This window comes from Lissotriton vulgaris, chromosome 11 (assembly GCF_964263255.1).
Source record: "Lissotriton vulgaris chromosome 11, aLisVul1.2, whole genome shotgun sequence".
In the NCBI taxonomy this organism is placed as follows: Eukaryota; Metazoa; Chordata; class Amphibia; order Caudata; family Salamandridae; genus Lissotriton; species Lissotriton vulgaris.
Window position 1 is genome coordinate 201,779,492 of NC_141699.1, and position 24,740 is coordinate 201,804,231.

The window sequence follows — 24,740 nt, forward strand, 5'->3', positions numbered from 1 at the left end:
TGGGTTGGGACCATTTTCAATTATGAAATGTGGTCGTTAAATGGAGTTTGACCCACCAAGTGCATGCGCTTCGACTTCCCCCAATTCACCCTGAGGCATGATGCATCGACACAGATCCAGAATATACAAACTATTCTAGGGGTAGAAAGTGGAGGTTGGTGCACAAATAGGAGGTTGTCCGCATATATTGACTCCCCTATCCCCACGACCAACGGAAACCCCACAAATCCACAATGCGCCTAATACACTCTGCCAGAGGTTCAACAACTAATACAAAGAGGAGTGGGGAGAGTGTGCATCCCTGGCGTGTGTCGCTATTTATGTGAAGAGGAGCTGATAGTGCACCGTTAACTTTGACTGGGGCCCATGGAGAGGAGCACATGGCTTGCACAAAGCCAAGGAAACATTGCCCAAAATCCATATTCTCTAGGATTTGGAACATAAAGGGTCATTGCACATTGTCAAAGCCCTACTCAAAGTTGACAAAAGCAGAGATGCATCTCCATGCAGCCTATGTGTATGTGTGAAGATTACCTGGAGCCTGGAAACAGTGCTTACCGCCCCTGCTGGGCATGAACCGGTTCTGATCATAATCAATCAGGCTACGAATTCTACCCACTAACCTGGTTGCCAAAACCTTAATGAGTATTTTGGTTTCTATATTTATGACCATGATTGACCTGTGCTGTGAGTGTGCTCCTGGCTTAAGAATGACCGCTTTAACCCCATCTGTGCTCCCGTCGTGAGCACTACCTGGCTGGTGCTGCGAACGGCCAACGGCCGACGCGGTGCCGCCCACTCCTTAGAACACCCGCACTGTGCCGAAATAACGGCCGCGGTAAACGGGTTAAACAAAGGAGAGAGGAAGGAAGGAAAGGGGTAGGTATGCAACGTTTACAACGCGTGCGTTACCACGACCTACCATCACAACGGGGTCGTAACAACGAAAGTTGTTACCACGCAATGCGCTGGGGGGCGCTCAAGGATAGGAAATAATTTAATTTACTATCCCAACACCTTCCCTACTATCCACAAGGACTGGTGTTGGAATAGTAAATTAAATTATTTAATTTTGCGCCCCCCCAGCGCAATGCGTGGTAACAACTTTCGTTGTTACGACCACGTTGTAATAGTAGGTCGTGGTAACGCGCGCGTTCTAACGACATACATCCAAAGGGGTATGTCCTCTTCCCCAAATGTTAATTGAAAAACCAACTTGGACAGACTCCTATGTTATTCCATGAGGAATGTCCTATTCATTATTGGAGATTAGAGTGCAGGAAAACATTAAGGTTGTTAAAAGAACCCTCACCCACCAACCTAGTTGGTAGCATGCTTCATCATTGGGTTCTCAGCTGGGTTGCCAAATACAACCCAGCTGTGCTACAACACCCGATTACAGTGGAGCGGGTTTTTTGAAAGTGTGAGTGTGAAGGGGTGTATTAAAATGCCTCTAAAGGGCCCAGACAAGTGGTGCTTTTACACCGCAACAGTGGCACTGCTTAGGTCGTACGGAAACTCTCCTGTCTCCAACGTTTCCAGGTAACTCGTCAAGAGGTATGGCAGTAGCAGTGAGGAATACTTTTTTTTTAAATCCAGAGGGAAGCAGTTTAGACCAGGTGTTTTGCCGGATGGTATTGCTGAAATTCTCTATATCACAAGAAGAGGCTGAGAGGGGTTAAACTACCTATGCACAGTCCTCCCTAACTATTCAAATTCATATGTACTAGATATGTAGGTATTTTTATATGAGAAGGATGTCACTGTCACCAGTGGTGACGCAGATGTCAAGAGAAATTGGATGTGGACATCACACTCAATACTGATTGTGGCATGTGTAATCGTTCCACCTGGGTCAACTCAACCATATTCAGGAGTTTAAAGATATCTATCAACTTCATAGAAACAGGGATTAAGATCAGTTAAAAATGGCTATGGGTATACCCAAAAAGAACTCTTCATTTTGTAGGTACCCTGACATGGTTAAAAATAATTAGCCTTGGAGGTCTACTGAAAGTAATGTTTCCGGGCATCCATGTTTTCTTGCAAACATGTTTCAGCCTTGAAATTGCCCATGGGGTCAACTTCCTTTTTCGGGGCTAAAGGATCCCCATCACATGTGCACTCACTAACACGCAACACATATGTAGAGGCAACAGGCTCTCTCATACCTGGCTCTTAAACTAGTTCATTTCCACCCAATTTAAGGAGTTAGCTAAACTTCATTGGGCTAAGGAAGGGAGGGAGGGAGGTAGGTAGGTAGGGCACTCCCTTGTTTTCAAACATTCGTCAAGGGTTCATGCCTTCTTGAACCTAAATGATGCCGATCATCACCGAAACTGGAGTTGAGGGGAGAACCATTTAGGTTCAATGAAGGCATGATGTTCAGCCTCGTTGAGTCACACGGAGTGTGATGTGAGGCGGGTGATTGTAGCCAATGTCCATAGCCCGTGCAAGGTGGTTACAGCCAAAGACTACACCCTGTGGATTCTGGAAACAGGAGAACTGGGCACATGACATGGCCAAATACAACAATATGCACTCAGGGCATGTTGGACACTACCAAAGACCGTGGTCAATAGTATATGGACTATGTACCAAAGAGTGTTTTGGCAAAAGCACAGTAAGGCTGTGCCAGATACAGAATGAACAAAAAATTGCCAGTACTGTGCAATAATTTATGCTTATTTGACAAGACGTTGAGCGGAAATTTGCATCATCACCCTTCTATCCACCTTTCTAGCCTACTCCATCTTCAAATGCATACCACACTCACCATATAAATTCATACTGCAACAAATGAATGCTTTAAGCTTAATGTCGGTTCTGTGAACATTTTGAAGCAGTGTAGGAAGAGATTTAAAGCCTATATTAGAAGGGAATTCGTTGCTAGACATGTAGATGTGCTAAAAAACTTGTCATAGATTGTAAGGCCTGGAATGAGAATTGGTGTTGTTAGAAAGGATCCATGACCAGACAGTGTATGGTCAGTTGCTCACTCACTGCTATCTACAAGAATGTCAGTATCATGAGATGGAAGACAGGGACGTTAACTTCAGAGGGAAAAATGCGATGGTGAAAGCTTATGGGGGCGCAAGAGAGTCCTGGAGGAAGACTTGCACGGCTGTGGTGGCCCAAATGGTTGGAGAGATATATGGTCAGATGCTATATAATTAACAGTAGAAGGATTTCAGCAATACTATGGTGAATTCAATGTTTCCTGTAAAATTTCAATTGGGGACGAGATAAAACATAAGAGCATTAACAATGGCATGGTTGAAGAACACAAATAGAGAAGGACTAATGGCTCCATGATCTCCTTGAGTTCAAATGAACAATAAGACATACAACAGGTGGGTGAGCACCGGAAAGAGACTGTCTCACCGCTGACTTTCATAAAGAATATGCAAGTGTGCTAGCAACATATATAATAACTTTATTTGAAGAGTTGACTGGAAGGGCAGTCCCCCTAACTAAGAGAAGCAGTTGTGGTTATGACCTTATATCTAACAAATCGAACAAACCTCACGATGTGTCTCTTTATTGTTGGTTAAGACTAATTTTAAAATCTTAGCAAAAGTTTTGGCCAGTCATATAACCTGGTTTATGATTGGATTAGTACTTCTGGAGCAGTCTGCTTTTATCCATGGCAGTTTTACACCGCATAATTTGAGAGCCCTATTTAGCATTTTTACATGGCTGATCCCCGATGTAAAGCGGCAGCATTTTTTCTAGATGAAGAGAAGGTTTTTGATTTCAAGAAACTGGACTATGTCTTTGCAGTATAGGACAAATAGGCGTGGGAGACATCTTCCTGAAGATAGTTTAACAACTCTACACTAACTCCAAAGCCAGATAAGAAGCAATGGCTATACAACCAATGCAATCCCTGTTCAGAAGGAGACTAGTTAGAGCTGGCAGCTCTCACAGTTATTACTTTTTATATAATTTTTATTTGCATTTCAACTATATTAAACAGTATATATATATATATATATATATACACACAGACACACAGACACACACACACACACACACACACACAAGTGATGTGGTAAGGGCATAGCATAAACACTTTGCATCTGTATTCCATCCCACCTACAATCCTTCCCATGCAGAGGCCCAAGAATTCCACCCTCCTGTTCCAACAAATGAAAAGGCATATTGGGACAGGTAAACTAAGCCATGTTTATAAAACAACATTGTGACTAGCCCACCTGCCCCAGATCCGCTGTTATTCACGGGGCAACCTCTAGCTTTATACATTACTTCCTCTGCCAGGGCACATCTGTCCATCCTTTCCCACCATTTGATGAAAGTAGGGGCTAGTGGGACACATTCTGCCATTTCCTATAGATATCCCACTTGGCTATCAGACAGCCCATTCTAAACAAATGTTTGCGCACTACGTCCACCCTTCCACATTTCCATAATCCTCAGTAAGGCTGCCTTTTGTTCCAGTAGAAAGGTGTAACCCAATACACTTTCCAGGTGTGCATGTATTCGAACACAGAAACAGCCCCATTATACATGCAGGAAAGTGCCCTCGGTGTTGGTACATCGCCTGCATGTGGGCAAAGCTGATCTACCAATCTGCCATTGCCTGGAGGGATGAATGCACATGCTGTGTAAATATTTGAATTGTATGAGTCTGAGCCGGGCCGAGACCGCCAACACTCAGGGAGCCATCTTATCCTCAGTCCTCTTGTCATTATCCAGTTCCTCCAACTCTTCCCTCCATGTTTATCTAAGGTGGACAAATAAGTTGGAGAGCTGACAATTGGATACTGATATTACACGTGGTGTCTCTTTCTGGTCGACTTGCTACATAGTGATATTTGCCTTCAAAGAGTAGATCTCGGGTAGTTTCGCCAAGTCCGCTTAGCAGGAGTCTAGGGCACTACTAAGCTGTAGGTATCTGAAGAACTAACTTTTGTGGACTGAATATTCAACTGATAGCTGTTCGAAGGATTTTAGGTGGTTTGTCTCCCAGCTTGGATATACCAATGAGATCCCAGACATGAAATTCGTGCAGTCACATGCTTAACGAGGGTGTTGTGCCAAAGTGGGGTTTCAGCCGTTACTTTGCACTGCCAGCCAATGTGTTTGACTTCAGCCTTCCAACATTCAAGTGGAATTATAGTGGTTCTGGGCAATATGTAGGGGATTCGAACCCCGTGCAGGAGAGTATATACATTGCATGACTGTATATAAGGAGCCCAAGGCATACAGCTGAGCCTCCCCTGTCGCAGAAAAACCAGTCATTTAATGCCATAAGCTGGGATACCCAGTAGTAAAATTGGAGATAGGGGATTCCTAGCCCACCGTTGTACATTGCCTGCATGCATTTGGATAAAGATATCTTTGGAGATCCACCTGCCCATAGGATTTGCACTAGTGTGTAATTCAGGTTTCTGGAAGGAATGTCAGGTAAGCAAGTCTGGGTAATTTTGGAGAGTATATAGGATACGAGGCAGTGCACCCATTTTGAAGACAGCCCCATGTCCAATAAAGGGGAGTGGGAGTTTGGCCCAGATGTCTAAGTCTCTTTGAACCCAGCTTAACAGTAGGGTGATATAAAACTCCAGCTAAGTCTCTGGTCAGGGGAGCTCATCATGCCTAGGAATTTGAAATGGGTTGGGACCATTTTCAATTATGAAATGTGGTCGTTAAATGGAGTTTGACCCACCAAGTGCATGCGCTTCGACTTCCCCCAATTCACCCTGAGGCATGATGCATCGACACAGATCCAGAATATACAAACTATTCTAGGGGTAGAAAGTGGAGGTTGGTGCACAAATAGGAGGTTGTCCGCATATATTGACTCCCCTATCCCCACGACCAACGGAAACCCCACAAATCCACAATGCGCCTAATACACTCTGCCAGAGGTTCAACAACTAATACAAAGAGGAGTGGGGAGAGTGTGCATCCCTGGCGTGTGTCGCTATTTATGTGAAGAGGAGCTGATAGTGCACCGTTAACTTTGACTGGGGCCCATGGAGAGGAGCACATGGCTTGCACAAAGCCAAGGAAACATTGCCCAAAATCCATATTCTCTAGGATTTGGAACATAAAGGGTCATTGCACATTGTCAAAGCCCTACTCAAAGTTGACAAAAGCAGAGATGCATCTCCATGCAGCCTATGTGTATGTGTGAAGATTACCTGGAGCCTGGAAACAGTGCTTACCGCCCCTGCTGGGCATGAACCGGTTCTGATCATAATCAATCAGGCTACGAATTCTACCCACTAACCTGGTTGCCAAAACCTTAATGAGTATTTTGGTTTCTATATTTATGACCATGATTGACCTGTGCTGTGAGTGTGCTCCTGGCTTAAGAATGACCGCTTTAACCCCATCTGTGCTCCCGTCGTGAGCACTACCTGGCTGGTGCTGCGAACGGCCAACGGCCGACGCGGTGCCGCCCACTCCTTAGAACACCCGCACTGTGCCGAAATAACGGCCGCGGTAAACGGGTTAAACAAAGGAGAGAGGAAGGAAGGAAAGGGGTAGGTATGCAACGTTTACAACGCGTGCGTTACCACGACCTACCATCACAACGGGGTCGTAACAACGAAAGTTGTTACCACGCAATGCGCTGGGGGGCGCTCAAGGATAGGAAATAATTTAATTTACTATCCCAACACCTTCCCTACTATCCACAAGGACTGGTGTTGGAATAGTAAATTAAATTATTTAATTTTGCGCCCCCCCAGCGCAATGCGTGGTAACAACTTTCGTTGTTACGACCACGTTGTAATAGTAGGTCGTGGTAACGCGCGCGTTCTAACGACATACATCCAAAGGGGTATGTCCTCTTCCCCAAATGTTAATTGAAAAACCAACTTGGACAGACTCCTATGTTATTCCATGAGGAATGTCCTATTCATTATTGGAGATTAGAGTGCAGGAAAACATTAAGGTTGTTAAAAGAACCCTCACCCACCAACCTAGTTGGTAGCATGCTTCATCATTGGGTTCTCAGCTGGGTTGCCAAATACAACCCAGCTGTGCTACAACACCCGATTACAGTGGAGCGGGTTTTTTGAAAGTGTGAGTGTGAAGGGGTGTATTAAAATGCCTCTAAAGGGCCCAGACAAGTGGTGCTTTTACACCGCAACAGTGGCACTGCTTAGGTCGTACGGAAACTCTCCTGTCTCCAACGTTTCCAGGTAACTCGTCAAGAGGTATGGCAGTAGCAGTGAGGAATACTTTTTTTTTAAATCCAGAGGGAAGCAGTTTAGACCAGGTGTTTTGCCGGATGGTATTGCTGAAATTCTCTATATCACAAGAAGAGGCTGAGAGGGGTTAAACTACCTATGCACAGTCCTCCCTAACTATTCAAATTCATATGTACTAGATATGTAGGTATTTTTATATGAGAAGGATGTCACTGTCACCAGTGGTGACGCAGATGTCAAGAGAAATTGGATGTGGACATCACACTCAATACTGATTGTGGCATGTGTAATCGTTCCACCTGGGTCAACTCAACCATATTCAGGAGTTTAAAGATATCTATCAACTTCATAGAAACAGGGATTAAGATCAGTTAAAAATGGCTATGGGTATACCCAAAAAGAACTCTTCATTTTGTAGGTACCCTGACATGGTTAAAAATAATTAGCCTTGGAGGTCTACTGAAAGTAATGTTTCCGGGCATCCATGTTTTCTTGCAAACATGTTTCAGCCTTGAAATTGCCCATGGGGTCAACTTCCTTTTTCGGGGCTAAAGGATCCCCATCACATGTGCACTCACTAACACGCAACACATATGTAGAGGCAACAGGCTCTCTCATACCTGGCTCTTAAACTAGTTCATTTCCACCCAATTTAAGGAGTTAGCTAAACTTCATTGGGCTAAGGAAGGGAGGGAGGGAGGTAGGTAGGTAGGGCACTCCCTTGTTTTCAAACATTCGTCAAGGGTTCATGCCTTCTTGAACCTAAATGATGCCGATCATCACCGAAACTGGAGTTGAGGGGAGAACCATTTAGGTTCAATGAAGGCATGATGTTCAGCCTCGTTGAGTCACACGGAGTGTGATGTGAGGCGGGTGATTGTAGCCAATGTCCATAGCCCGTGCAAGGTGGTTACAGCCAAAGACTACACCCTGTGGATTCTGGAAACAGGAGAACTGGGCACATGACATGGCCAAATACAACAATATGCACTCAGGGCATGTTGGACACTACCAAAGACCGTGGTCAATAGTATATGGACTATGTACCAAAGAGTGTTTTGGCAAAAGCACAGTAAGGCTGTGCCAGATACAGAATGAACAAAAAATTGCCAGTACTGTGCAATAATTTATGCTTATTTGACAAGACGTTGAGCGGAAATTTGCTCAACCCAAAGACCACTATTTCATTCTAGAATCTTTTGAAAGATAATTTATTTCATAAATTTTTTGTTTTCTTTTTACTTTCTCATAAAACAAAATATCAATAAACAAGTCAATTTGAACAGGAAGACTAATTACGGATGAGTATTTGCAGTTAACTCATCTAATGTTCAACATATAAATCACACTTGTTTAAAGGTACGTTTCAACACAAAAGAACAGAAAACCAAAGACAATAGGGGTATCAATTCCCAAATCACAATTCACCAATAAGACATGAAAAATGACGCTTTTAGACAACGATTAGACGATAGACAACATGTAAAAATAATGAGGCTAATGAGGAACCTCAATTTAAATTCAAATTATTTCAGATAAGGCCCATTGCAGAATCTCTGCTCTAATCTAAGATGGGCCTATACATCTAAATGAAAGCGTGCCAGATTTGACTTATCTTTTTGCATATACGACCACACACTATGTTTATGCTTTACAATTTTTCTAAAAGAGAGGTTGATCGCAAAAACAGAATAAATCTGAATTAATGAGGAGAAGGGGGGTCGACGCGTTTCGAATCTCTGCGTAAATTCAGAGATTCTCTTCAGGACCAACAGACATGATCTGAAAAACATAAATAAACAAACACTCAATCGAAACCACACATGAGCGACCTTCAACTCACATACGGATCAGCGCATTTTTATGTCATACCTGTATATTCTCGTAAGAGTGTTCAAGTCACAAAGTCTGGAACAGAAAGAATGAACCAATCGAAGTATGTTGCAGTCATTTTTAAAGAGGGTTCAGGCAATATGGGCACAACGAATCCAAAGAGATAGCAACTTACACAATTGATGTATAACATAGTCCAAAGGTTGATTTGAAAGGCAAGTGGGGAATTTAACCCGACTTCTCAGTCGATGTGTAGACAACTCCTGAAAATAACAAGCAATTGTGTGATTAACAAGGCGTGTTGGACGCTAGACCGGTCAATCACGTTTCATCAGGAACGAGTCAAATGTTCTTATTGAATTGGAGACTCATATACAAGGGTAGTTTACACGTAGTCAAAGTGTATTTCAAAAATAACAACAGGCGGAGCCCGTGCGGAAAGTCATAGAATGGGGCGTTTAAAAGGGGAAACGGAGCGTCTTTTACCTTCAATAGTTGCTGTGTCCTCCTTCACTCACTCCCGCTTACAGGGAAGACGCCGTCAAGTTTGGCATGTTCAATTCCGCGTTAATCCGGAAATGATTATGAAGTCGGCTAAGTATTCATGGGAATTGTATTCTCTGCTGAGAATTGTGATTCCTCTAATGCGAGAATACTTCGCGGCTTCGTGTTGTGAATAGTAAAAAACCAGGTGTTTAATGTGTGTGCGTGACGGGCGCCCGAAACGTGATTTTGCATAAAAGAATTTATAAGGCAGTTGTAGGCGTTTATGCAGGTTTTGATTATTCATTGACAGTGGTTGTTGTTGTAAACTCGCCACAGTGTTCATGGGAATTGTAGTTAGCAGTGGATAGTTCTAATCTCTGATAAATAATTCCTTGGAAAACTGAAACGAAAAGGATTGACCGATGATCCCTTTGTCATAAAGGGGAGGGGGTGTCTATGTGTGCAAATTCCCTCTCATTAATAAAGGAGCTCATTTAAAATTAAGGATATGCCTCTCAAAAAGGGTGGCGTTGTGCCACTAGAGAGGGGTATTTTCCTCAGTTAGTCAGAAAATGAGGGCTAATAGCCCTACATGAGATGTACAGATTGCCTCACAGGTGGTACAGTTCGGACATCTCGTTCAGGCCTGTAATAGTGGTATTAAACTTCAGGATTAGCATCGCTTCTCTCTGTCTTAGCTTGGCCTCTAAATCGCCACCTCGTGGATCTGGGTCTATTTTAGATATAATTGTCCATTTGAAATCCTCATTTATGACAAAGGGATCATCGGTCAATCCTTTTCGTTTCAGTTTTCCAAGGAATTAATTTATCAGAGATTAGAACTATCCACTGCTAACTACAATTCCCATGAACACTGTGGCGAGTTTACAACAACAACCACTGTCAATGAATAATCAAAACCTGCATAAACGCCTACAACTGCCTTATAAATTCTTTTATGCAAAATCACGTCTCGGGCGCCCGTCGCGCACACACATTAAACCCCTGGTTTTTTACTATTCACAACACGAAGCCGCGAAGTATTCTCGCATAAGATGAATCACAATTCTCAGCAGAGACTACAATTCCCATGAATACCTAGCCGACTTCATAATCATTTCCGGATTAACGCGGAATTGAACATGCCAAACTTGACGGTGTCTTCCCTGTAAGCGGGAGTGAGTGAAGGAGGACACAGCAACTATTGAAGGTAAAAGACGCTCCGTTTCCCCTTTTAAACGCCCAATTCTATGACTTTCCGCACGGGCTCCGCCTGTTGTTATTTTTGAAATACACTTTGACTACGTGTTAACTATCTTCCGTACGAGTGCCGCCTGTTGTTATTTTTGGAATGCACTTTGACTACGTGTAAACTACCCTTGTATATGAGTCTCCAATTCAATAAGAACATTTGACTCGTTCCTGATGAAACGTGATTGACCGGTCTAGCGTCCAACACGCCTTGTTAATCACACAATTGCTTGTTATTTTCAGGAGTTGTCTACACATCGACTGAGAAGTCGGGTTAAATTCCCCACTTGCCTTTCAAATCAACCTTTGGACTATGTTATACATCAATTGTGTAAGTTGCTATCTCTTTGGATTCGTTGTGCCCATATTGCCTGAACCCTCTTTAAAAATGACTGCAACATACTTAGATTGGTTCATTCTTTCTGTTCCAGACTTTGTGACTTGAACACTCTTACAAGAATATACAGGTATGACATAAAAATGCGCTGATCCGTATGTGAGTTGAAGGTCGCTCATGTGTGGTTTCGATTGAGTGTTTGTTTATTTATGTTTTTCAGATCAGGTCTGTTGGTCCTGAAGAGAATCTCTGAATTTACGCAGAGATTCGAAACGCGTCGACCCCCCTTCTCCTCATTAATTCAGATTTATTCTGTTTTTGCGATCAACCTCTCTTTTTGAAAAATTGTAAAGCATAAACATAGTGTGTGGTCGTATATGCAAAAAGATAAGTCAAATCTGGCACGCTTTCATTTAGATGTATAGGCCCATCTTAGATTAGAGCAGAGATTCTGCAATGGGCCTTATCTGAAATAATTTGAATTTAAATTGAGGTTCCTCATTAGCCTCATTATTTCTACATGTTGTCTATCGTCTAATCGTTGTCTAAAAGCGTCATTTTTCATGTCTTATTGGTGAATTGTGATTTGGGAATTGATACCCCTATTATCTTTGGTTTTCTGTTCTTTTGTGTTGAAACGTACCTTTAAACAAGTGTGATTTATATGTTGAACATTAGATGAGTTAACTGCAAATACTCATCCGTAATTAGTCTTCCTGTTCAAATTGACTTGTTTATTGATATTTTGTTTTATGAGAAAGTAAAAAGAAAAAGAAAACAAAAAATTTATGAAATAAATTATCTTTCAAAAGATTCTAGACTGAAATAGTGGTCTTTGGATTGAGCAAATTTCCGCTCAACGTCTTGTCAAATAAGCATAAATTATTGCACAGTACTGGCAATTTTTTGTTCATTCTGTATCTGGCACAGCCTTACTGTGCTTTTGCCAAAACCCTCTTTGTTACATAGTACGTTAGCGGGCGCTGGCTCGCGAGGTTTTCAATCACAATAGTGTAGATAAAATAAGAATTCTTCACCCACGGTGACCTAATTCTGGCCCCCTGTGTTTAAACCTGATTTATGTTCCTTTATTATTTGTGTCTAGTATATGTTGACTTGTATGAAGGTATTGTATGTCTGAATGGATTGCAATTTTTGAATGAAGTGTTGTATGATCTGGTTAGCACACCACCATTGACTTGTTAACATCCTTATAATGTCAGAGGAACAAACATTCGCCTACAGTGAAGAACACATAAAGAACCTATTGAGAGACCCTCCTCAGTTCGGATCAGCTACCTTAAGTAGTAGTGCTCAAACAAACAACGAATCGGACAAGCTAATACGTATAAAGAAAAAACAAATTCGCACAGACTTACATGGCCATTACCTACTTCAATACCTCAGGTCTGGCACAATACCATCTGGCCTTATTGTAAAAAACATACCGGTGATTTTCACGGAAGACGCTATTTATAAGAAAGGTTTCAGTTACATCGAAACGAAATGCAGTAGAGACCTTATGGTGCTAACTATAGAAACAGCACAGAGATTATCTAAACTCCAACTGGAAGAAATAGAAGCCCTTGAAGCCGAAATAAAAGCAAACCCTTTGATCCAGGACTCAAAAAGTTTACTTGATAAAGTTGAAAAGGAGATTCTTGAATTTAAAGATTTTACAGTACAGCAAAAGGAAAGCAATTTCGACCGAGATAAACGTAACTTCACTTACGAAAAAGCATATCCTTATCTTCAACAAGATTTTTATTCGCGCCCAGAGTCACGTCGTTTTCTCCCGGACAATCAAGGACGATCACGCACAAAATATTTGACTTTTTCAGACACCTCGTCGTCATCGGCAGGTAGTGAGTCTGATCAGGGCAACTCGCGTCCTCAATTTACACGGAGAGGCGGGTATCAAAATCAAAATCAATACCAACAACGATTCCGCTCTAACTACCAACAAGCGAATTTACAACAACAACAACAACAACCTTTTTTAGAACAGGACCAACAAAAAACCAGAGGCAAAACAAGATTCCAACAACCTTGGGAAATGTCAAAAAGGAAACAAAATTACAAGAATTGAACAAAACGTCCATTTACAATCTCTCAAATAAACTACTTACCTCAAGTGAAATAAGTGCGCTTCAAAAAGGACTCACTTTTGTACCATCTAAAGCTACCGACTTTGTGAGGCTCAAGTTAGAGTTCATTGAATTTTGTCGTAAGATACGTCTAATCATTTTCTTCGCAGAAAAAGAAATGGGTACACAAACAGAGACTACTGGATTAAGGAACTAATCCAATTTCACTCCACCCATCCACAAATTACCCAAGGAGGTTTTGTACTTTGAAAAAACAGTGTTATCCGCTATCGCCTCTCATGAGAAAAGGAATAAAGGATTTGTTTCACCAAATTTATCTCGTGAACAAAAACAAGCATTGCTTTCAATCAAAAATGACGCAAGCATTATAGTAAAACAAGCCGACAAAGGCGGATCTATCGTCATCTGGGGAACAACGGAATACGTGGCAGAGGCTACAAGACAGTTGACTGATGATCAGTGCTATCGAAAAATCAATTATGATCCAACAAAGGAACTCCAAAACGCATTATCAAACATTTTGACCAGAGGACTGGAACAAGGCTTTTTGGGTAAACAAGAATACAACTATCTTTCCAATAAACACTCACGGATCCCTTTGTTCTATGTACTCCCCAAGGTACATAAGAACGAGCAAAAGCCACCGGGGAGACCGATTATTTCGGGTTGTGGTTCACTCTTTGAACCAGTTTCTAAGTTCATTGACTTCTTCCTTAAACCTTTTTGCACCAAGGTCAAGTCTTTCCTTCAAGACACAACGGACTTTTTTTCCCAAAACCTTTATTGCACTTTGCATATTACACAGCGGAACGCATACAACCCTGAGGGCCGGCCGCTATCAGAGGATCGTTGTATATAGAGATTTTCAGCAAGAAGGATAATAATACTTCAGTAACAATAAAATTCGTGACGGAGCGTGCTGAAAAAATAAAATTGCCAGTTGAGCAATTGTCCAATGCAGGAATTGAGGTTTTGATGGAGTTTTTTCGTTTTTTGAAAAATAACAAACTCATAAGAACAACAGTTAGGAATGACAGTGTGGTCTGACACGAATCAGTGCATTTCAAGTCTCTAGTGTCTCTTGGGAATATGGGAACCTGACAGCCCTACACAGTGCACGCATGCCTCTACGTGCCCCACTCGTCCCTACCCCCTGTGACTCATCTGCCTCAGCTCTAAGTGGAAACCTCCCGCAGCAGCCCAGGCCTCCCCCACACTCCCCCCTCCCGCCCAGGTTTAGCCCTCCTCGCCCTCCTCGTCTGATTCATCCAGATCATCCTCTCGCAAGGGTTCACAGATGTCCCCCCTGTACTCATTCCATTTCAGCCATATTTTATTCCATTTGCCGGGGCAGGCTCGGTTGATGTACACTGCTCGCTCGGTCAACATCACTCGATCCATGTTCAAGCACCACTGGGACTTGGTTGGGAGTTCTGCTGCCCCCCAGCGCTGTGCTATGTCGCGTTTCGCTACCATGAGCCCCGCCGTGACCCAAAGTTGCTCGTATCGGGTCAAGTCAGTAGGTTCCCATATATTTAGCAAGCACCTCCTCGGGTCAGGTAATATGGAGTGATCTAGTGCCTGTGAAAGTGTGCGGAGTACTTGTTTCCAGTAGTCCTGGATCTTGGGGCAGTGCCATATGGTATGGAAGAACGTGCCTTCTTCCCCACACCCACGCAGACAATAGGGATGGGGCGCCCTGTGTATGCGATGCAGCATTTTCCTTGTATAGTAAACCCTGTGCAGGATCTTAAATTGCACCAGTCGCATGCGTGCCGAGATGCCTATTTCTTTAGGGGACCCAAGTGCTGCGTTCCATTCGTGTTCATCCATGTCGTTAACCTCCCCCTCCCATTTCTCTTTCAGGTGTGATGTGGGTTCAGGGCTGTTATTGAGTAGCTTACGGTAAGTGAGGGATGTTGCCCGCTCTAACATGTAATCCGTGAGTAGGCGATCTTCCAAGGGTGAGGACTCTGGGAGTAGTGTGTCTGCTAAAATGGCTGCAAGCAGTGCGTGACGGACCTGAATGTACCTATAGAGTTCCCTGTCGTTGAGCTCATATAGTTCTTTTAGGCGGGTAAAGGGGATCACTTCATTTCTCTCCCATAGGTCACCCACCACGGAGATGCCTATTGTGTCCCATTGTGCGAACCCCTTGGTGTTCCTCAGGTTGCCCAATGCGCAAGAGTCCCACAGCGGAGTCATCCTCGTGATTCTCCCCTTCCAGCCCAGAGCTGCCGTAGCTGCGTGCCATATCTGCACCGTTAACTTGGTGGGGCCGACCAGAGTGCGCACCTTTCGGTGATCATACAGTGGACCCAACAGAGTATCAGCGCCCAACTGCTCCCTGTCTGAATGAAATGCTGGCTCGGTATGTGGTGCGTGCATCCATTGGTTAATGGGCCTCAATTGTGCCGCCCAATAATACAGTTTTAAATTCGGTAGCGCAATGCCCCCGCTATACCAGTCTCTGTGTAGCTTGGATTGTGCCACTCTCGCCGGGAGGTTGCCCCAAAGTAGGTTGGAGACCAGAGCCGCTACTTTTTGGAAGAATTTGGGTGGCACTGGATAGGGTGAATTGTCGAGGACATACAAGAAGCGTGGTAACGCCATCATCTTGTAAAGCGCCGCCACAACGGACTTTTTGAATAGATTGCATGAACTTCCATTCAATCCAGAACATGACCTTCTAGTTAGTATGGACATGGTTTCATTGTATACCCAAATCCCCCAAGATCAAGCTTTAGAAGTCTTAGAGATATTCCTGAATAAACGAGATATGCCATCTAAAATTCCAACAGAATTCCTTTAGGAATTAGCAAAAATGGCCCTTACCAAGAACTACTTTAAGTTCAAAGAGGACTTCTACTTCCAAATCAAGGGAGTGGCAATGGGGTGTCCTTTTGCCCCTGAGCTGGCTATATTATACATGAGTCAGTATGAGGACACATTTATTTACAACAACAACCCCTTCCTTGAGTGGATTGGAGGTTGGGTCCGATTCATTGACGATGTGTTCTTCACATGGACTGGGAACAAGGAACAGCTGGGACTGTTTCACACATGGCTCAATGAGAGAACAAGAGACATTAAATTTAGTCTTGAGTCATCGAGAACACGCCTCTCTTTCTTAGATGTCGAAATTTACTGCTCAAATGGTCAATTAGTAACAACTTTGTATCGGAAGAAATCTGACCGAAACAAGGCTTTGGACTACTCCAGCAATCATCCGAGAAACTTAAAACAAAACTTACCAATAGGACAATTCCTCCGAATACGGAGAAATTGTACCTTCAAGGATGAATATCTGTTACATGCTAATATTCTGAAAGAGAGACTATTAGATCGTGGATACCCAGCCAAATTGCTGAAACAAGCAATAAAACGTTCGTGGTGGACACCGCGTGAAGAACTTCTTCAAAAGAGAGAGAAGAAACAACTGAACCGGACGGTTTGTGTGTCAACCTTTTGTCCTGCATCCAATTTTTTGAAAAAGACAATCCATCAAAACTGGCATTTAGTCAAAGAAATCAATGAACAGCTAAAAGAAGTGCCACTTTTCGCTTTCAAAAAAGATACAAGTATAGCCAAATAGATCGTCAGAGCAGCCGTACCCAAACCTAAGACAATGACCTTACGAGACTATGTAAGCTTACCTCCAATCACAGGCCATCACAAATGCGGCACTTGTGTATGTTGCAATTCAACCGTCGAAGGCGACCTCTTCCAACATGAGGGCGTGTCATGGAAACATGACCAGTTTACCAACTGTAAAACGCGGAATATAGTGTATGCTATCACCTGTACTTGTAACAAGCTATATATTGGAAAAACGAATCAAGAAGCCAGACACAGAATGTCACAACATAAATCTCGTATAAAAAAGAAAGTATTAACAGCTCCACTGGTCCAACATTGGAATGATGAATCTCATGGGGATGAGGATTTCAAATGGACAATTATATCTAAAATAGACCCAGATCCACGAGGTGGCGATTTAGAGGCCAAGCTAAGACAGAGAGAAGCGATGCTAATCCTGAAGTTTAATACCACTATTACAGGCCTGAACGAGATGTCCGAACTGTACCACCTGTGAGGCAATCTGTACATCTCATGTAGGGCTATTAGCCCTCATTTTCTGACTAACTGAGGAAAATACCCCTCTCTAGTGGCACAACACCACCCTTTTTGAGAGGCATATCCTTAATTTTAAATGAGCTCCTTTATTAATGAGAGGGAATTTGCACACATAGACACCCCCTCCCCTTTATGACAAAGGGATCATCGGTCAATCCTTTTCGTTTCAGTTTTCCAAGGAATTATTTATCAGAGATTAGAACTATCCACTGCTAACTACAATTCCCATGAACACTGTGGCGAGTTTACAACAACCACTGTCAATGAATAATCAAAACCTGCATAAACGCCTACAACTGCCTTATAAATTCTTTTATGCAAAATCATGTCTCGGGCGCCCGTCGCGCACACACATTAAACCCCTGGTTTTTTACTATTCACAACACGAAGCCGCGAAGTATTCTCGCATTAGAGGAATCACAATTCTCAGCAGAGACTACAATTCCCATGAATACCTAGCCGACTTCATAATCATTTCCGGATTAACGCGGAATTGAACATGCCAAACTTGACGGCGTCTTCCCTGTAAGCGGGAGTGAGTGAAGGAGGACACAGCAACTATTGAAGGTAAAAGACGCTCTGTTTCCCCTTTTAAACGCCCCATTCTATGACTTTCCGCACTGGCTCCGCCTGTTGTTATTTTTGAAATACACTTTGACTACGTGTAAACTACCTTCCGTACGAGTGCCGCCTGTTGTTATTTTTGGAATGCACTTTGACAACGTGTAAACTACCCTTGTATATGAGTCTCCAATTCAAGTTGTCTACACATCGACTGAGAAGTCGGGTTAAATTCCCCACTTGCCTTTCAAATCAACCTTTGGACTATGTTATACATCAATTGTGTAAGTTGCTATCTCTTTGGATTCGTTGTGCCCATATTGCCTGAACCCTCTTTAAAAATGACTGCAACATACTTAGATTGGTTCATTCTTTCTGTTCCAGACTTTGTGACTTGAACACTCTTACAAGAATATACAGGTATGACATAAAAATGCGCTGATCCGTATGTGAGTTGAAGGTCGCTCATGTGTGGTTTCGATTGAGTGTTTGTTTATTTATGTTTTTCAGATCATGTCTGTTGGTCCTGAAGAGAATCTCTGAATTTACGCAGAGATTCGAAACGCGTCGACCCCCCTTCTCCTCATTAATTCAGATTTATTCTGTTTTTGCGATCAACCTCTCTTTTTGAAAAATTGTAAAGCATAAACATAGTGTGTGGTCGTATATGCAAAAAGATAAGTCAAATCTGGCACGCTTTCATTTAGATGTATAGGCCCATCTAAGATTAGAGCAGAGATTCTGCAATGGGCCTTATCTGAAATAATTTGAATTTAAATTGAGGTTCCTCATTAGCCTCATTATTTCTACATGTTGTCTATCGTCTAATCGTTGTCTAAAAGCGTCATTTTTCATGTCTTATTGGTGAATTGTGATTTGGGAATTGATACCCCTATTGTCTTTGGTTTTCTGTTCTTTTGTGTTGAAACGTACCTTTAAACAAGTGTGATTTATATGTTGAACATTAGATGAGTTAACTGCAAATACTCATCCGTAATTAGTCTTCCTGTTCAAATTGACTTGTTTATTGATATTTTGTTTTATGAGAAAGTAAAAAGAAAAAGAAAACAAAAAAATTATGAAATAAATTATCTTTCAAAAGATTCTAGTCTGAAATAGTAGTCTTTGTGTTGAGCAAATTTCCGCTCAACGTCTTGTCAAATAAGCATAAATTATTGCACAGTACTGGCAATTTTTTGTTCATTCAATAGTATATGGAGGCATGAACGGAGTGGATAAGACTAAATACAAAGGCCAAAACATATTACAACAAAAGATCTTTCTTTTTTTTTTTTTTAAGGTCAGCCAGGCGAGATTCTGCATTTGAACCAGCTATAGTGGATTCAGGAGTGACAACACCAGGTTTTGTCTGGAACCCCCTGATAACTCTGTGTCTACCACTCCTACATTGAAGACTAACCAGAAACTGGAATAAACTAGACATGGCTGATTTAAACAACATTTTGTGCTATAAGATGCCCATCTCTTAACAAAGGGTGAATTCACTCTTTGACACTGTGCAAAAATGGCTTCTCAATGCCATCGACACCTGTCTTCCTCTTTCCCAAAAAAGGTGCAATAATCACCCCCCCCAGTGCCCTGGTTTACTGACACTCTAAAAACAGAGAAGGCCAAATGTAAAACAATAGAAAGTAGGTGGAGAAGGAACTATGCTCCAGAATCCAAAATTATTTACAAAAAGGCCAAAAAAGTATACCACAACCTCTGCAAATCAGCCCGTGTTGAGTATGTCTCTACAACCATCTCTGATGCTCTGAACTGCTCCAAAACACGTTTTGATTCAGTTAAGGAGCTTGCGGGTTGCGCTACCCAATCTAGGCCAACCCCACTAAATAAAAGACAATGCGATGATCTCGCTTCCTTCTTTGTCCATTAAGTTGAGAAAATATTTTAGGAAATAGTGAGCTTGCGATGTAATAATCGCTCGCCATTGCAACCTGCCAATTCCCTCCAATCAGTATCTGCACCACTCGCCGTGGTGAATACCCACCCTGACCAGCACAGGGTGCTTTGTGCTCCCTCAAACAACCTGGACACATGGTCCCTACTCAACGCAGCCTCCTTCAAAGGACTCCTACCAGTGTCAAGTCAGGATCACCCAGGGACTCTCTGCTTATTTCTGTGCTTATGTATGAAGAACAAGGGGACCCCAGTAGTCAGACCCGGAGTAATATATATGGTGGGAGGAAACAATGGTCTAAGGGAGGCCTATGTGGTCCTCGGGTAGTGCCAGGCTACTGGTTAATTAGTGTAGTGTTAATCAGATGGAACACTTTCACAGGAAGTCCAACCAGGACTCCGTAATCAATGTATGCTGGGACACCAGGTTTTATGGAATGACATCACATTTATTGACAGCATAAATTGAGTACCATTCTGTAAATTAGGAAAAAGTTCTAAAGCTCACACAGAAGAAGTGAAGGTGTGTAAAGTGAAAAGGTGATTGAGTGACATTTAAAATGTACATCGCATTAACAACATTTATACAAAACTCCAAATTAAACAGATACAATGGAGGAGTTTTGGTTGTGAGGTCGTCGGCGTTTCGATCTTGTTAAATAAAGATCATCGTCAGGACGAGAGTGTGAGCGAGTAGAATCTCTGTAGTAGAACCAGAACGCAGATGGTAAAATGACTAGGGCTCCACTTTAGGGTATGTAAAGATTCGAGGTGAGGCGGTCCAATGGCAGTTTAAAGGCTGCGGGGGCCGTGACTGGTGGGAGGAGTTGGTAGAGGGTGTAATCCTCGCGGGACAGCCACAGGGTTGGGCAGAAACGAAGAAGTCACAAAGCCGGGAAAAATGTGTTTTGGAGCCGGCAGGCGGGACAATTTTGGAACTTGGAGTCAATCCACCGCGTTGGTGTGTTGCTGGGGAATTAATCCTTTTTCCCGGCTTCGTGACGTCTTCCTGTCTTCGTGACTTCTTCCTTTCTGCCCAACCCTGTGGCCGTCCCCCGAGGATCACTCCCTCTACCAACTCCTCCCACCCGCCACGGCCCCTGCAGCCTTTGAAATTGCCCTTGGACCACCTCGCCTCGAATCTTTACATACCCTTAAGTGGAGCCCTAGTCATTTTACCATCTGCATGCTGGTTCTACTACAGAGATTCTACTCGCTCACACTCTCGTCCTGATGATGATCTTTATTTAACAAGATTGAAACGCCGTCGACCTCACAAGCAAAACTCCCCCCATTGTATCTGTTTAATTTAGAGTTTTGTATAAATGTTGTCAATGCAATGTAAATTTTAAATGTCACTCAAGCACCTTTTCACTTCACTCACCTTCACTTCTTCTGTGTGAGCTTTAGAACTTTTTCCTAATTTACTGAATGGTACTCAATTTATGCGGTCAATAAATGTGATGTCATTCTATAAAACCTGGTGTACCCGCATACATTGCTTATGGAGTCCTGGTTGGACTTACTGTGAAAGTGTTCCGTCGAATTAACACTACACTAATTAACCAGTAGCCTGGCGCTACCCGAGGACCACATAGGCCTCCCTTAGGCCATTGTTTCCTCCTCCCATATTTCTGTGCTTAAGCAGCTTTAGCTGCCATCTCTGCTTGTCATCATGGACTTTTTAAATGCCTCCATACAGGAAGCCACAGTTCCACCTGACTGGAAGTACGCAATGGTGATCCCCCTCCTGAAAAAGGCCAACACTGACCCCGATTTGCCCTCCAACTACCGACCAATTCTCTGCTGCCAGCCTTCTCAAAACTCTTAACATATCCACTCTCAGCTCACTGACTTTGTTGAAATCAAAAAGTTCCTCCACCCATCCCAATCGGGTTTCAGAGCTGGTTTCTGTACAGAAACAACGGAAAGGCTGTGTCCCCATCTGGACGCTGGAGACACGGTCTACCTCATTTTGCTAGACCTTAGTGCAGCATTTTACACAGTATCTAACACCGTGCTAGCAAAAATGTTAAGATCATTAGGCATCTGCGGCTCAGCCTTAAAGTGGCTTAATTCTTTTCTTGCTAATCGCACTTTTCAAATTTTTTCCCAAACAGCCTGTTCTGACATCCATCCGTCACCCTATGGGGTACCCCAGGGCTCCATTCTTAGTCCTTTACTCTTCAATCTATACGCTAGACCTCTAGCAGATGTTGCGGAAGATGCTGGGTTGTCCCTATTTTCTAACGCGGACGACTCCCAGATTATCTTCTCGCGCTCTATGGAGAGTAAGGCCGGGTCATTCCCCCTCCAGCTGGGCTTGGGTAAAATTGAGTCATAGATGCAGACAAATTACCTTAAGCTCAACGGAGAGAAAACCGAGGTCCTGATACTTGGTAAAAACAAAGATCTCTGGGGCCCAGAACATTGGTCTGGTGAGATGGGAGCGCTTCCTCGGCCCTCCTGTCAAGTCTGCAATTTAGGTGTCATCATCGATGACTCGCTTACAATGCATCCTTAGGCAGTCAAGATAACCGCCACTTGCTTTACCATCCTGAAGTGGCTAAAAAAGATCATCTGGATGCTGCCTGCTTCTACTCAGAGAACAGTAGTCCAGGCACTAAACACCTCAGAACTGGACTACGGTAACGTTCTCTACCTGGGATCCAACAAAGAGGTGACTTGTAGGCTGCAGATGGCTCAGAACTCTGCTGCAAGACTTCTTTACCGGGTCCCGAGAACTACCTCTGTCTCAAGTCACCTGCGGGACCTCCACTGGCTCAGGGTGGAGAACCGAATTAAGTTCAAAGCCTTGAGCTAGATATTCAAAATCAAAATAGGCACTGCCCCTCAGTATCTGCGGTCCCTGGTGTGCCCCATGTGCCGCCCCATTGCCTTCGCTCATCCACTCAAGGGAAATTCTCTGTGCCCAGAATCAGACTATCTTGGATAGGAGGTAGATCGTTTGCATACCTTGGTCCCTCACTCTGGAATTCCCTTCCCTGGTTATCCAGAACGAAACAGTATTTGCCTGATTCCGCAAATCGCTGAAGACTTGGCTCTTTAACCAGTAATCTTACAAACTGCTATATAAGCCTTGATCTGCTCCGGGAAACCCTTTTTAGGTAGCTGCCGCGCCTTACAAATTCAATAAATAAATAAAAGTTCTATTGAGATGGGAGCCTCCCAATTTTTAAAGCAAAAAAGATTGATTATTTTAGCTTTATTCAGGGTGGGATGAAAAATCTGGGGTCTTTCCATGGGGAATGGGCGTGCGTAAGGTAAACAAGGGCATAGCTGAAAAACACTTAAACTAAAAATCTGTGCTTAGCACGCTGTGCCGCCCAACTGGAGAGGGGGAACGTTGACAGCCACTTCTACAGTATTCCTGTGGCGCTCAGTTGTGCTTGCTTGACTAATAGTAGTGCAGGCTTTATGGCATTCAGTAACCTCTACACCATCCCTCTCTGAAACCCTATCAGCTGTGCAGCAGACAAGCACTCACCGCCCGTCCTCGGACCCTGTGCAGCGAGTTCGGCTCCCTATAGCTTTACGAGCGATGAGAGCATAAACGCTTAGCCCTCCTCTGCCTTTTAACACTGCTAGGGCCATCTTCAGACCATCAATCCCGTAGCAAAATCAGCGAAGGCAACTGATCAGCAGCTTCGCCTTTCAGAAGAAGAAGCACAGTAGTGGACTACAACTCTCCAAAAAAAAGCTAGACCGCTCATCTTAAATGAAAAATACAAGTCTAGACAGGGTCATAAGTGGTGTACTTAATAAAGAGAATCTGTGGTTTGGGGAGGTTCTTCCTCCAATTGAAAGTCACCGGGTCCATCTACTACTTTGGTACACAGTCTTTCTTCTAATTGGATGTTATTTTATCTTATTTACACCCAATATGGCTGCTGAGCTTCGAGTGAACCGTTCACCCAGTCTAGTGTTTAAGGTTCCTCTTTGAATGTTACAAAATATTCGCCATATTAGAGGAGCTTGTGTCCTATACTCAGGAACGCGATTTGAAATATTCGATCGCACAATGCAGATGCTCGTTTTTTACTAACGATGAGCCTGATAAAAGAAAGACACATTCTGTAGCAAAATGGTGCGAGTACTAATTAACAATCAAAGAAATAATATTATAAGAAATTGTTTAGGAGACGCAAAATTGTTTGATACGTAAACATTCGCTGCCTTTGTTACGCAACAAACAACGTCACTTAAAAAGAGAAACAAGAAAGTGCCCAACGTTGCAGAGCAGTTGTGCGTCTCAATTAGCATGAGTGATACAATCACTTCCTGTTTTACCAGAAAATCTGATATTTTTCTCCAGTCGGGCGATCGCGCGTTCTCCACGCTACCAGTCAATCACTAGTTGGATTGGTCGGCACATTGTCGCGTGGGCAATGGTGTTCCTGATTGGATTATCCTAAAACCTGGAGCTAAGTGGTAGTGGTTCGCCATTGGCTTTCCTTTTCCTAACTCTCATATGTCATTGGAGGAGCAGTTGACAGATGAGTGTTGTGAGCACCGATGTAGTGGTAGCGGATTGGTTATTTCCTGGACAGTCCCCTTTCATTCGTCGTATTGGTTCATCTGACATTTGTAAACTGTGCATGCCGACGGCTTCCAGTGAATTGGACTCTGCTTGTTCCTTGTGTGAGAGGAGATTAGTGTATAATGCCAGTGGATTGAGGGTCACCTGTGGAAGGGTAAGTAAGTGTAGGTGTAAGTAGTGGCTGGACACGTTCATGGGAAACCTCACAGTTGCATCCCGATCCGTCATGTTTTATTTTATATTGTTTAAACTGGTTTGAAGCTTTATTATTCGTGTATGGTGATGATTTGTTTACCTCGGGGTCCCCTTTGTCAGTCACTGCATTTTCTTCAGTTGATGACAGTTGGAGATCGTGATCACAG

The 24,740-nt window shown here is 43.1% G+C and overlaps 2 protein-coding genes across 3 annotated transcripts in view; one reads left to right on the forward strand and one right to left on the reverse strand.

The window, feature by feature from the left end:
* Positions 1-23,675, reverse strand: part of MMAB (metabolism of cobalamin associated B) — an 85,542-nt gene extending 61,867 nt beyond the window's left edge. The window contains exon 1 of the mRNA XM_086943114.1: positions 23,326-23,675. Within this exon, the coding sequence (XP_086799240.1) occupies positions 23,326-23,432 (107 nt within the window). The 5' untranslated portion in view covers positions 23,433-23,675. The remainder of the gene's footprint in view (positions 1-23,325) is intronic.
* A 645-nt stretch (positions 23,676-24,320) lies between these two features.
* Positions 24,321-24,740, forward strand: part of MVK (mevalonate kinase) — a 143,495-nt gene continuing 143,075 nt past the window's right edge. The window contains exon 1 of one of the 2 annotated variants that reach the window (XM_086943113.1): positions 24,321-24,532. In XM_086943113.1, the coding sequence (XP_086799239.1) occupies positions 24,335-24,532 (198 nt within the window). In that variant the 5' untranslated portion in view covers positions 24,321-24,334. The remainder of the gene's footprint in view (positions 24,533-24,740) is intronic. The other variant, XM_086943112.1, reaches the window with a different exon arrangement.